General features: G+C 26.2%; 1 protein-coding gene across 1 annotated transcript in view; it reads left to right on the top strand.

The window, feature by feature from the left end:
- Positions 1-14,227, top strand: part of LOC100197439 (N-acetylglucosamine-1-phosphotransferase subunit gamma) — a 44,134-nt gene extending 29,907 nt beyond the window's left edge. Inside the window, exons 7-11 of the mRNA XM_065803133.1 lie at positions 1,634-1,730; positions 2,284-2,398; positions 10,395-10,553; positions 10,960-11,048; positions 14,020-14,227. Coding sequence (XP_065659205.1) covers positions 1,634-1,730; positions 2,284-2,398; positions 10,395-10,553; positions 10,960-11,048; positions 14,020-14,136 — 577 coding nt within the window. The 3' untranslated portion in view covers positions 14,137-14,227. The remainder of the gene's footprint in view (positions 1-1,633; positions 1,731-2,283; positions 2,399-10,394; positions 10,554-10,959; positions 11,049-14,019) is intronic.

Genomic DNA, 14,227 nt, shown 5'->3' with positions numbered 1-14,227 from the left:
GAATTTTAGTAGATGGCACAAGAGGCGCTAGCTCTTTAGAGCAGTGCCCATTATAGTATTTTTAGAAAAGAGAAAGAGAAGCAACATTACAACGATGTGATAATGGTTGGAGGTTGGCTGCAAGAGCAGGTCCAACTATGTTTACAATGCGTTTTTGCACCTTGTCTAAAAGAGAAAGGGCATTGTTAGAAGATCTGCTCCAGATATAGCACAGTATTCCATACAAGGCCGGATTTGAGATTTATAGAGATAGAGAATAGAATCCGAAGTAAGAAAGTGACGAGCTCGATAAAGAGATGCAACCTTAGCAGATGCTAATTTTGCAACTGATTTGATATATGGTTTCCAAGAAAGATTGGAAGTAAGAGTTAATCCTAGAAGATGAAGAGTAGATGACTCTTTGAGTTCATCAATGTTCATAAATATAGAAAGATCTAAACTATTGCGATAAAGATTGGCTGAAAAAAATTGAGTTTTATCTATATTGAAGTTCACCAGCCACTGTGAGCCCCATGCCGTAGCAGAAGTGAGATCCTTTTCAAGCTCAAAATTAGATGTATCAATTTGATTTAAAAGTATATTTACACATTTTTCTGTGGTTATTTTAGGTGCTCCAAGAAGAACTAATGGTTGCATCACAGAGCACAACAGAAGAGAATTTAACTTGGAAGTTTACGCTTGATTTATGTCGAAAAAAAGCTTAGAGTAGGCATCGAACCACAGATCAGTGAAGGATCCAGCATTTTTGGTGTTTAAGATAACTAACAGACAAGACGCAAACTCCAAGTATTTGTATGTTTATACTTATGTCAAATAATGATTCTTTGCGAAATATTGCAATGATTGGAGGCTGAGAACTAAAAAAGCTCTTAAATTTTTATTCCCCCTGCCCCAAACATGAGAGCAACAAGTTATTAAAATAATTTTTTTTTCTATTCCTAATTAAGTTTATATTGATGGATAAGTTTTAAATTTCATAGTATTATCTCTCAGTGTTCATAAATTATGACCATAAAAAGTTTAAACTCCCCTCAATTTGAGAGGTTTACAGATTTTATATGGTCATAATTTTTGAATGCTTAGAGATTGCAAAATAATATTTAAAATTTATCAATGAATATAAATTTAGTTAAGAATAGCAAAAAAAATATTTCATCAACTTGTTGCTCTCATGTTTGGGGCACAGGGTCTAACATATTAGGCCTTTTTTGTTCCCACCCTCCAATCATTGTAACTTTTTAAAAAGCATCATTATTTGACATATAAATTTATAAAGTATGAACATACAGATGTTTGGATTTGGATGCTTTGCTCCATGTTAGCTATCTTAAACACCAGAAATAGATCCGTCACTGCCACTGGATCCGTCACTGCCACAGATCTCTTGTTTCTGAAGCAAATTTACTTCAGAATTTAGCGTTTAAACCTATTTCTTTTTAAAGCACTTTATGTGTGTGCGTGTTTATATATATATATATATACATATATATATATTTTTTTTTCCATGTGTTACGTATATATATATATATATATATATATATATATATATATATATATATATATATATATATATATATATATATATATTTAACAATTTTTACTCATATACATTATATATGGGATTTGATTCTAGTGTTTGGAAAGAATGGGATATAGAAAATAACACATTCAAATATATGCATATGGTTCATGGAGATATGTGTGCAGGTTCGCTAGACAGAGAAATTAAGGTTTCTATTTTTTATTTTTATTTTATCAGAAAAAAAATTCAAATTGTTTCTTGTATTGTATTTATGTATTGTATTATTATTTATCATTCTTAAAGATATGTCGAAATTTTGTTTTTTCTCTGGCTTGTGAACTTTTTTTGAATCTTTTTCTGTAGAGATTCATTCCTTGCAAAGATTCATTTAGATTATGAAGTTTAATATATTGTATTTCACATTTAATTATTCGTTATTTTGTTCAATGAGTAAAATCAGTTTGGTAGTTAATTTGTTTTTTTTTGGTAAATAAGTTTTTATTTTGATAAATAAGGTTTTTTGGTATATGCACTAGTCTTTTGATAAATATACTGGTATTTTGATAAGCATACTGGTATTTTGATGGATACACTGGTATTTTAATAAATAGGTTGGTATTTTGTAAATAAGTTTGTATTTTGCTAAACAAGTTAGAAAGTTTTTTCCATTAAAAAAGTTAATATTTTTTCTAAGAAGTTTTAAATAAATTTTTATAATTGTAATATGCTTACAATTTTATAAAAATAAGTATAGTTAACAGGTTAACATCACATGTGGAGAAGTAAACAACATATTACATGTTAAGGAGCCATCTATGTGTAGATATGAAATGACTTTTCAGACACCTTTTGCTTGTCCTGAAGATATATTTTATGGTACATATTAATACTTATTATTGGATGTATTATGTTTGTTTACAAATTGAATAAAATCTTAAATACAAAAATTGAAAATTTGCATAAAATTTTTATTTTTTTTTTTGTATTTAAGATTTTATTTTTTTGTATTTAAAGATTTTAAGTTTCAATTAATTCCCAATGTGGTAAAAAAATAATTATATATAGGGCTGTAAATCCTGGCTCGTGTTCGTGAACGGTGATCGGCTCTACAAGAGCTTGTTCATGTTCGGCTCGAATGGTAAACGAGCCGGGCTTGAACAAAAAATTAGGCTCGTTTATTAAACGAGCCAAGCTTGAACATCATAGGCTCGTTCATATAGGCTCGATTAAAGCTCGAATATATATATATATATATATATATATATATATATATATATATATATATATATATATATATATATATATATATATTTATTTATTTATTTATCCAATGCAATGAGAGCAAGACTTATATTTGTGAAAATGTAATTTGAACAATAAGAGTGCAGTGTTTAATAGAAATTATTATGTTTGTGAGAGTTTACATTATGTTTGAACTTTGAACATTAAGTTTGAACATTGAACTATTAGTTTTAACTTTTATTTTGAACTATTAGATTTGTGGGATCTTATTTCAGTATGTTGTTTATTTGCATGTTTAATAGACTATAGGATTGTTTATGTTGTTTGTTGATTTGGACTTGCATTATTTACAGACGAGCCTTTAACGAATAATTTTTTTTTACTAAACGAGCTTTAAACTAACAGGTTACAATAATTATTTCAAGTTTTAAACCAGTCGAGCTTGAGCAACATGTAAAACGAGCCGAGCCCAAACAATACTAATTCTTAACGAGCCGAGCTTGAACAAAGAATCTTATGTTCGAAACAAGCTCGAGCCGAGCCTGAACACTCTTAATATGTAAACGAGCCAAGCCGAGCCCTGGCAAGCTTGGCTCGTTCGGCTTGATTTACAAGCCTAATTATATAAATAACAAATATATTTGTCACTTATATGCCAAAAAAGCTATTCATGTGTAGTTTTAAATTAATAATATCAATGCTGTAAAAAGAACAATGATGTTCCATCTTGTGATGAACTAATATTTCCAGGACAAACTTGTAAATCCATTGTCCTTAGTTGAGGAACTTATTTTTTAAAACAAGAAATATATTTATTAAAACTGCTGCAATTATTAGCAAAACTCTGTGAATATACTCACATATGTCATGCATGTTGGTGAATATACTTACATATGTCATGTATACAAAACTGTATGTACACGCATGTGAACCTCATAGTGTTTAAAATAAATTTCAAAATAAAGAAAAAATAAGAAATAGTGCCATATAATATCGTATAAGTTGAAATTGTAATGATTAAATGTTAAAAACATAAAATATTTTATTTTTTGATAAGTGTATGATATTTAAAAATAAAATATGTTAAGTACTTTTTTAAATATTCTTTTTAAAATAAGTTTTAACATTATTTTAATATGTTTAAATCCGAAGTTTAATTTATTATTACTGAAAATTTAAATAGAGTATCCTATGCAAAATAAAGAGTTTGTTTTTATTTGAAAACTTCATATTTATAAATAATTTTAAAATGATTCTTATTTCAATAATTTTTATGTAAAAAATAGATTAAATTACTTTTTAAATAATAGTTTCAAAGTTTTTTAAAATTAAAAGAAAAATGAAATTCTTAAGCCAAAACTAATACAAACAAAACTGTATATGTCAAAGATAAAAACATAAAGTATAAAGGTGAGTGTTAAATCTAAACTTTACAATCAAAATAAATTGATTTTTTATCATTTTTAAATTCTTTAAAAGTTATTTTTCTTTTACATTTTTACAAGTTTTTATTAAATTGTTCAATTTTTTTTGTTTTTTTTTGTTTAATGAAGATACCTGTTTGTATTTGGTACACACAATTAAATGTACAATTAAAATGAATTATTTTTATTTCCTCTAATACTTTTGAATGTTTTTTGATTTCCTTGCTGCTGCTGCTGCTGCTGCTGCTGCTGCTGCTGCTGCTGCTGCTGCTCTGATCTTGTTGAACATTTTTATTAATTTTTTGGCCAAGCAGTATAATATCCATCAATAAGTTAGCTGTTTAACTGTCTCTTTACTAAAAATATTCTTTACTTTTATTTAAGCAATTAGGATGTTGGTTGTATTTTTAAGAGAGGGTATCCAGCATTATATTAAATAATTTAATTTCAAATTGAAAAACAAGTTTAAAAAAACACTTTAAAATCAATAAATAACTCAGATATAAGTTATGTTGTTTGATAGGTTTTTGAAGAAATAAAAATAATGCATTTTGTAATTTAATAAAAAATATTTTTTTTTTTTTTGCTTGCAAGAACAAATAGATTTGCAACTGTGACATTTGTTTTCTTGAGAACGAAAAAAGGATACTGGTATAAATTTCTAATAGATAGGTGCATGTTAAATATAAATGTATAGAGTTATCTAAAAAGAATGAATGCATTTTAGTATTTTTCCTCGATTTTTTTAAACTTTATCATGGTTGAAACCACAAGACAAAATCTTTTCATTTTAATTTTAAAAAATTTTTAATTATTTTTTTATTTATTTTTTTTCTTGAATGTTTGCAGAATAACAAATACTTTGCAGAATAACAAATACTTTGCAGAATAACAAATACTTTGTAAAACAACATATATGAGGAGCAGTTTCACAAAAAAATTGAGTTTGAATACACAGTGCCTAAAAAAATTATTTTACCAGTGCATTAAAGAACATGTATACATTCCAAATAATTAAATATATGTTCATTTACTATATGTAGATTTTTGAGGAATGGGTTTGAGATTGCATTAAATTAATTATTGAATAATAAAACCAAGGTAAATAGAATAATGTATGAATGTTCTGAAAATCACATAACTTTCTTTACAAAATTATTATATTGAATTCAAAGCAATAATAGTTTATTTCAAATAAGTTTTATTGAAAATTTATAAATACTAAGAAAGGTATTTTAATGCATTGGTGACAACTCCCTCCATCTCAGATTGAGTAATCATTTTGCATAAGTTTTACAGTTTATAAAAGTAGAAATTTGTAATAACATTCTGTATTTAATGCTTCTATCATAAATTTAATTTTTTTTTTTTGAAAGTATAATATTTCTTATCTTTCAAATAGTCGTTTAAATAATTCTTCTGATTGCACGGAAATGATTTTAAACAGGCTAGTTCTTTTTAGAGACATCTTTAAATTGTATGCCTTCTGCTGTTTCAACCCACCAGATATATGATTCATGGAAGTAGTCACTTATTTGTTTAAGATGTGGCTATGCATCATTGTTTGGCTATGCATCATTCTCTTTCTTGATCATTCAAAATTTCTTTTTTAATCGGTAGTTTAGCAGCAAATTTGTTCTCAGATCAATTATTCTCGGACTTTTCTGGATTTAATTTATAATCATTCTTTTTATATTGTTAAGAAGAACATGTTTAGTAATTTGTTTTTTAATTAACTTTTTGATGCACTTCTCTATGTTTCTGTGTTTGCAGTGATTCCAGATATCAATCTAGACATTATTAAGGAGTGTGCAATTAGTGCATGATATCATTTCCCATAAAACTTTTGGTTACTGATAGGTTTTTTTTTTCTTTTTCTAACAACTATTTTTAACAGCATATTATGGAGAATAACCTAATTAAGTAAACAAATAATGCTTTTATGTTACGATTATCTTCAGATAAGAAAGTAATTATTATATTACATATACAGTTTAGATAAACTTCTTAAAATTCTCAAAAAGCTTCTTAAGATTCACAAAAGTAAGATTTCAAAAAAAATGGGTTATATGATTTTGTGCCTAAATGGAAAAAGATGATATTTGCTGAAGGTGATTTAAAGATACTTGCTGAAGGTTATTTAGTGATACTTGCTTAAGGTGGTTTAATGATACTTGCTTAAGGTGGTTTAATGATACTTGCTTAAGGTGGTTTAATGATACTTGCTTAAGGTGGTTTAATGATACTTGCTTAAGGTGGTTTAATGATACTTGCTTATGGTGGTTTAATGATACTTGCTTAAGGTGGTTTAATGATACTTGCAAATGTTTTTAACAATAAACAAGAATTGCAATAAGTAAAACAATAAGAAAAAACAAAAATAATAAGGAATAATATATAAATAATAAGGAATAAGCATAGTGTTGATTTTGTAATGTAAATGAACTTTTTTTGAATCAAGCGAATTATTTTAAATAAAATGAATTATTAACTAACAAACAACTTTTTTTCAAACATTTTTTTGAATGTCTGAAAAATAATATTTAAAGCAAGTTTATGATTGGTTGGAAAAACTTTGAGATTTTTTGATTGGTTGGAAAAACTTTGTTTGATAGACATCATGACAATTTAAATTGAATAAAAAGTATAAAAATAATAAAGTAAAAGCATGCAAAAAGCAACCAACATTTATTTCTTAAAACATTATTGAAACTGTTTTTTATTTGCATCATTTTTTTTTTAAAGGATTATTATATAAAAAATGATTGTTTGACTAACAAAAAATATTTTATTGTCACTTAAAAAGCTTTAATTATGATTAACCCTCATAGTTTAAAATTTGAAAACAATAAACAAAAATCAATAGTGCACATGTACACTATTGTATAGAATAAGCAATAGTGTATAGTTAGTGTTCTAATAATAGATTTTCTTTTCAGTACCAAACAGCATTTAGAGATATTTGGAGAAACATTGCACAAAATTAATAGGATTTTCTAAAAATGCAATTCATTGTAATATTGATATTCAGACGAACAAACAATTTGGCATCACCTAAACTGTACACTTTTAAATAAAGTAAAAATTCAAGAAAAATTTGATCGTTCAGAAAATAATTTGATCAACTACTTTTTGATTTGTATCATTTCTGCCAATCAGTGTTGATCAGCGATCTTCAAATAATTATTTCAAAGGCTTGTCTGAGGCCAAAAACAGGTTGTAGTCACTTGGGGCAGGGTCTGGTGACTATGGAGAGCAAGGTAGAAATTCCCATTGTAGTGGCGCCAGAGTGTCCTGCCTCATTCATGCTCTGTGTGGTCTTGCATTGCCCTGATGGAAAACAACATCTTTTCTGTTCGTTAAAGCAAGCCATTTTTGACTTAGAGTGTCCAAAACTCTGTTCAGCTGTACTGAATAGATTTCAGCAGTAATGATTTGTCCATTTTGTAGAAGCTCAAAATTTTTCTGACATGCTTTTTCTGAGATGCTTGTTCTGTAAAACAATTTTAAAGTCTTGAACTTTTCTGCTTTAAACTAACAAACACACAATGAAATCTTTTAATTTTGCAGTCAACAGCAACTGATCATTACTAGATAGCAATGATAGCGCTTACAGAATATAATTCATTTTTCATAGCAGGTCAATGCACAGTCAAAGAACGATAATAATTTGTGGCAGGAAAGCAATGATGAATCCGTTCATCATTGCTTTTCTGCTAAAACTTATTTTATATTATTTGACAGGTTGTTGAAGTGCTATGAAAAATGGATTATAAAACACTGTAACTTGTTTGTTTTATTCAATTCATGTGAATCCATTTGCTTTTTCATTTTTTAAGCTGGTGCAAATGTATGCAAATAGTTCTATTACTCGCATTGAATCTTAAGGCAAGAGTTTAATGTGTCTGACTTGAATCCTGTTCAATAGCTAGCTTGGTATTGTCATTCTTAATCTATGGTCTTCCTGAGCATGGTTCATTTTCCAAATTTTTATTTCCAAAAGCAAAGTTCCTAAATCATTTCTGACCCATCCACTCTACTACAGTACGTTTTCCAAAAGCAGTGCATATCTTATTACAAGCTTCTGCAGCTTTGGACCAAGTTTGAATTTATTAAATAAACAAGCACATAAATTAAATAAAATTGCAATTGACATGGTCATACTAAATATTTTGCACTTTACTCAAAGTAACCAAAATTATCAAATACACTGAATGATATTTCTTAAAAAAAACTTTAACTTATACACAAAATTACCCCACCAGTAAATCCTGTTTAAAAAATATAGTTCATAGAAGTAAACAATAAATAAAAACTGAATGAACTTTATTGATTGCCTGGTATTTTATGAAAAATTTTTTCAAAAATTATATTTCTTCCTTTTGCTTAAGGAAGAAATAAAATGTATTCTAATTAATATAAAATGTTATACAATGACTAATTTCAGTCATAAATTGCAATGCTGAATTTTAAGATAAATATTTGATGTAAGGTTAAATGAAATCTTGACTTGTTCTTGGTTGCCAAAATAAAACAAAGACACACAAAGAACAAATCTGTTTTATAACTCTTATAGTAATAGTATTTCGGATGATCAAAAAATAAGTTTTTAAGACAAATGTAATTTAAAGTTCTATGAGTTTCAAATTTTAGCTAATCACGGCAAGTAGTATATAAGCTAAAATGATTTGTTTTGTTAATTTATTCAAACAACAATTTTGAATTGTCTGAGGTCATATTTAATGTGAAAACTTGGGTTTTAAAATTTTTACTTTTTAATGAATATATAATGAATATAAAATATCAGGTTTTTAGCCATTTAATATTGAATTGTTGCACAATAAAACAGACATTGATGGGTTGTAAACAGTTAAGATATTTGTTTCACCGGTGTTAAAATTGCTGCCTCCTCAAGTGTTTTTTTTAGTATGAAATTTGGTATGAAAAATAATTTATTAAAAAAAATCTTATTCCCCTCCTCTTTCTTAATCCTCTTCCTCTTTTTTTCTCTTCTTCAATATTCCTCTAATTTCTTTTTCTCTTTTCTTTTTGCATTCTACATGTCCATAATGTGATGCAGACTATAAAACATGTTACAGTTTAGATGTAAAATTTAAATCAGTTATAAGATTTTGTAATTGTAAAAATATAATAAAAGTTTGAAACTTTTAATATTTGTATAATATTATTATGTTTTAAATAAAGCCTAATTTTATTGTATATGAAAGTATACTTGTAATTCTTGTATTTATAAAATTTTAAAACAATTTATAAAATGTTATAAATACAAGAAATTTATAACATTTTATAAAATATAAACAAGTTATAACAATTAATAAACTAAATAAATAATTAAATAAAAATTCATGTTCTTCAGTTTTCTGAAATCCAAAATATATGAAATTAAAAAATATATGAAATTAAATAAAAATTCATGTTCTTTAGTTTTCTGAATTCCAAAATATATGAATGTATATTTGGACCTGTCTTTATAACTGAGTACAATTACAAAGGCATGTCTCAAAAACATTACAGTACCAAGAGAATTATCGTATCTTTTTTCTTTTATCTATGGCATCACCTTAATCTCCTTAATTTTACAGATCTATTAGTGACACTTAATTTTTATTTGTTTTGATTTCTAGTTTGCTAGTAAAAGCACTTGATTTTTATTGTTTTTAAATTCTGAATTGCAAATACGTTTTATTTTTTAAGTAATATTTAGATAATAATTTTTTAGATAAATAAACAATTTTTATAAACATTAAATAAAAATCCGTGTTCTTTAGTTTTCTGAATTCCAAAATTCAGTAATTTAAATAAAACCAGTAACCAATTATGTTTGATTGGTAAAACTACATAAAGCAATTAGTAAAAATAGTAAAACTACATAAAGAAATGGTATTGAAATTCTTTTATGGACTTAGGTAAACTGATAAAATAGGTTGTTAAAGACGTTTATATTTATAAATTATATTTTTATTTACTTTATGAATATTAAAAAATGCAGTTTAATAACAAAATAATGTTAGAAAGTAAATTTGTTTTGTAAAAAAAAAAAAGAGTAAGCATTTTTATATATATAATATTTTTATATATATAATATTTTTATATATATAATATTTTTATATATATAATAATAATAATTCCTGGCAATACTATTTTAGTTTTATTAAATATAAAATTGTTAATAAATTTTTTAACAGTTTATCCAATCCTAACTTCTGAGGGACAAGCAAGATGGAATAACATAGAGCAAGCATATGCTGATAATGAAATTACATTTAAAGGGTACTCTAACAAGAGAAAAAGTTTGTTTATTGATGAAGGACTTTTAGTTGATGATGCAGAAATTGGACATAAAAGTAATAAAATTTTTATCATTGATTTGCATTAAAGTATAAAATTTATATATAACTAAATTATATGAATATATTAAAAGCAAACTTATCAAAACGTATTAATTTTTTAAATTTCAAATATTTAAAATTATATTGTTATTTGAATTATTATTAAAAATAAATACTTTACATTTTATTATTTATTTTCTATAATTATTTTATTAATAATTTTTGTATTGATTTTTGGTGATATATTTGTTTGATGTCTGAATTAACTTTTTTAATTAAAAATAGTTCTGCATTTTTTTTTTAGCTCAGTCAAGTCTGCATTTTGCATTTACAAATAATAATTTGTACTGTAAAAGTGTACTTTCTTATTTTATCGAAATGTAAAATTAAAACTTGCTTATATTTGCATATGTCATTGTAGATCAACCAACAGTTTCAGATGTTGAAGATAATTTAACAACAGTTGCTAGCAATATCACAAGCTTTGAGTCTAATGCTCAATGCATGAAGGTAATTTTTTTTTGTCTTTATTTTACATATTTTATAGTGGATGTTTGTTAATTATACAACAAATATTTTTTGTTGATTAAATTAAATGATATAGTTAATTTAAATAACTTGAATTGATTAAGTCAATAAATCATCGAATGAAATTCACCAACCTTAGTTATGGTTAAAGAGATTCAACCACCCAATATTAATAGTGAAAAACCCGCTTTTGTACCATCAGTGTACAATTAATTATAAAAATTAATTGTACAATAATACACAATACAATTAATTCAAAAAACAGCATATAAAATAATGAAAAAATAATAAAAAGTCACAGTACTTTGTATGGACTCCTTACACTGCCTCTACTCTTCGTGGCATTGAGACAACAAGAGACTCACATTTATTGGGCATTATTTTATGTCGGCATGATAGCTGAACTGTATAAAAAAAATTTTCTCTTTGAAAAGTTGTTTTGAATTTTTAAACTGCATCCACTAATATGTTTCAAATATCCCCTTTGTTTAAGAAAAAAAACTATGCCTACTGGAATGCCACAATTACCAGAGCTAGACTTGTTTAGTGAATGGATATATAGTGTAATATAAAAACAAGTGCTTTTTTAAAAAATATTACATTTATCCTTTTATTTTGATCTTATTTGATTGAATATTGAACAGTAATTTTTTATACTTTAGGACCATTAATGTCATAATTCAGTGGCCTGTCTTTATACTTGTTCAATTACTTTTTCATAAGCTTTGTTGATAGCAGCATATGCAGAAATGCCATACTCATGGTGTGGCCTAACAAATGTGGTATAAAGCACATTTAAGTATTCAAGGGTTTCAGTACCTTAATATTCAATACCTGAATATATAATACTAGTGCTGTATTAGCTTTAGCTATTGCATTTTTTTTATTAATTGGGCTGACCATTTTAGATTGCTTGTTAATTAATTTTCAAAATTTCGCTCTTGGTTGATAGACAATAAGTTTGTGTGTATTATCTTGTTTGTTAATGTGTTGGATAATTTTTTGATTGTCAACGTTTCTCTTTTTTTTTTCCAGCTTGTTTTTTATGTAGTTATTTAATGTCAAACTAATTTTTTATGGTGTTAATTATTTGCTGTCATCAGCAAATGGCTTAAGTAGGCACTTGACAAAATTTTGAAATGTCATTTACAAATAGTATAAATATTAATAGGTTAGAAATGGTCACATTGTTCTGAAGTTTTGTTCTATTTTGAATCTTTATCTATTTAGTATTCTTCAATAAGAGTTTTTTGCTTTTGGACTAGAAGGAATGTTTATAATCTACCTCAGTAATTTACCTTTAAAATCTTACCCAAGAAAGTGTGCCTATTTTATAACACTATGTAGAACTGTTTTAAATTGATAACATAATTTTTATTTTTTGTCCTTGGTTTAAAAGTTTGCTTTTCCAATCCGTTTTGCCTAAAACATATATAAAATAGCTGTTGTTCCCAAAAATTATGTTTCTGTGAAATGGAGAACAATATTTTAAAGTTTGTGTGTTTTAAAAAAAAAATCTAAATTCAAATTAAATAATGAGCTCACTTCTAGAATACTCCTAAACTGCTAGAGTGTTCTAGATGATCCAAGAATTTTTCAGAATGTTCTATGACTTTTAAGAAACTGAACCAGCACTGCACAGCCCCGGGCTGCCTGTTTCCACTAAACTGTATAAATATTAGTAGATTATTATAGGAATCAACCATCTTTATAAGAAAGCAGCAATTCTAACAACAAAGAAGATATTGATTGTATAAATTACAGTTTTACAAGCGGAAAAGAGGCCATATTTCCCTAAACAGAAATTTGTAAATTTTTCACAAGTTTTAACAAGAGCTTCTAATATCAAGGCTCAAGTAGTATATTAGATAAAAACATGCAAGTCATGGATCAGTGTCACCAATCATTTTCAACTAATTTAGTCAAAGAGTTGGCTGTGCTTCTGCATTAATGTGTATAATCTTTTTGAAGCTATTGGATTCATATGCAACTCTAAGTAAATGGTGTCTATTTATAGCAGGGATGCAGAGTCCAAAAAGGACTTTGGATTCGAAAGTCGCAAAACGATTATATTTTTTTGGTTTTTGGTATCTAGGAGCTCCGAAAATGTAAAGAGGTTTATGGATTACTTTTGGGAAAAAATTAATACTTTTAGGGTATAGGATCAATTAAATTTTGAACCAGAAATTTATAATGGTGGCAAAGACTACGGGCTAAAAAAACAAGAGTGATAAAATCTCATGATTTTTTTCTTATTGCAGATCAACAAGTTACTTAACGCTTTTAGAGCTCCTGGATACCAGACTGGTATCCAGGAATTTTTTCTTGAACTCAGAGATCAAGAAAAAGTTAAGATTTAAAACCAGAGTTCTTTTGGCCCTCTGCATCCCTAATTTATAGACAGTTTGTCCCAGACCCTTAAAACTGCATTGCTTTATAACAGAAATACCTATCCATCCATTCTGATAGCTCACTCTGTGTATTTTGAAGAAGACCACATCAGTTTCAAAATGTTGTATTGAAGTATGATGACTTCAGATGGGAAGTCATAGAGCCTTTGAAATGGTGTCATTTTTCATGGGTCTTTAAGATGGTTTCACTAAATTTCCTTGTTACTTTTGCCTCTAAGACAGCGGTGACACTAAGGCTATTATATATATATATATATATATATATATATATATATATATATATATATATATATATATATATATATATATATATATATATATAATATATATATATATATATATAATATATATATATATATATATATATATATATATATATATATATATATATATATATATATATATATATATATATATATATATATATACATGACTTGATCCCTCTTTCTAAAAAATAGCAAAAGTACTTCTTTGAACCTTTATTGCACAATGGTTGCTTATGTAATTTATCTCCCTTATTGTATTTTTCATTTTTCGTTTAGGCATATCAAGAGCTTTCGTCCGAGGTTACACGATTACGTATAATCATTGCTGATCTTACAGCTAAATTGATTTCTAATAATCTAACTTATAACAAAGCGATAAACTTCACGGACTGATAAAATTTTGAACTAAAATGTACTAATTATGAAATCAAAATGCGCAATCAATTGGTTATCATCAATTAAAAGAATTAACACCCTTCGGAAA

The sequence above is a fragment of the Hydra vulgaris genome, chromosome 08 (genome assembly GCF_038396675.1).
Source record: "Hydra vulgaris chromosome 08, alternate assembly HydraT2T_AEP".
NCBI classification, from domain to species: Eukaryota; Metazoa; Cnidaria; class Hydrozoa; order Anthoathecata; family Hydridae; genus Hydra; species Hydra vulgaris.
This window is presented reverse-complemented; position numbering and strand designations above follow the sequence as displayed.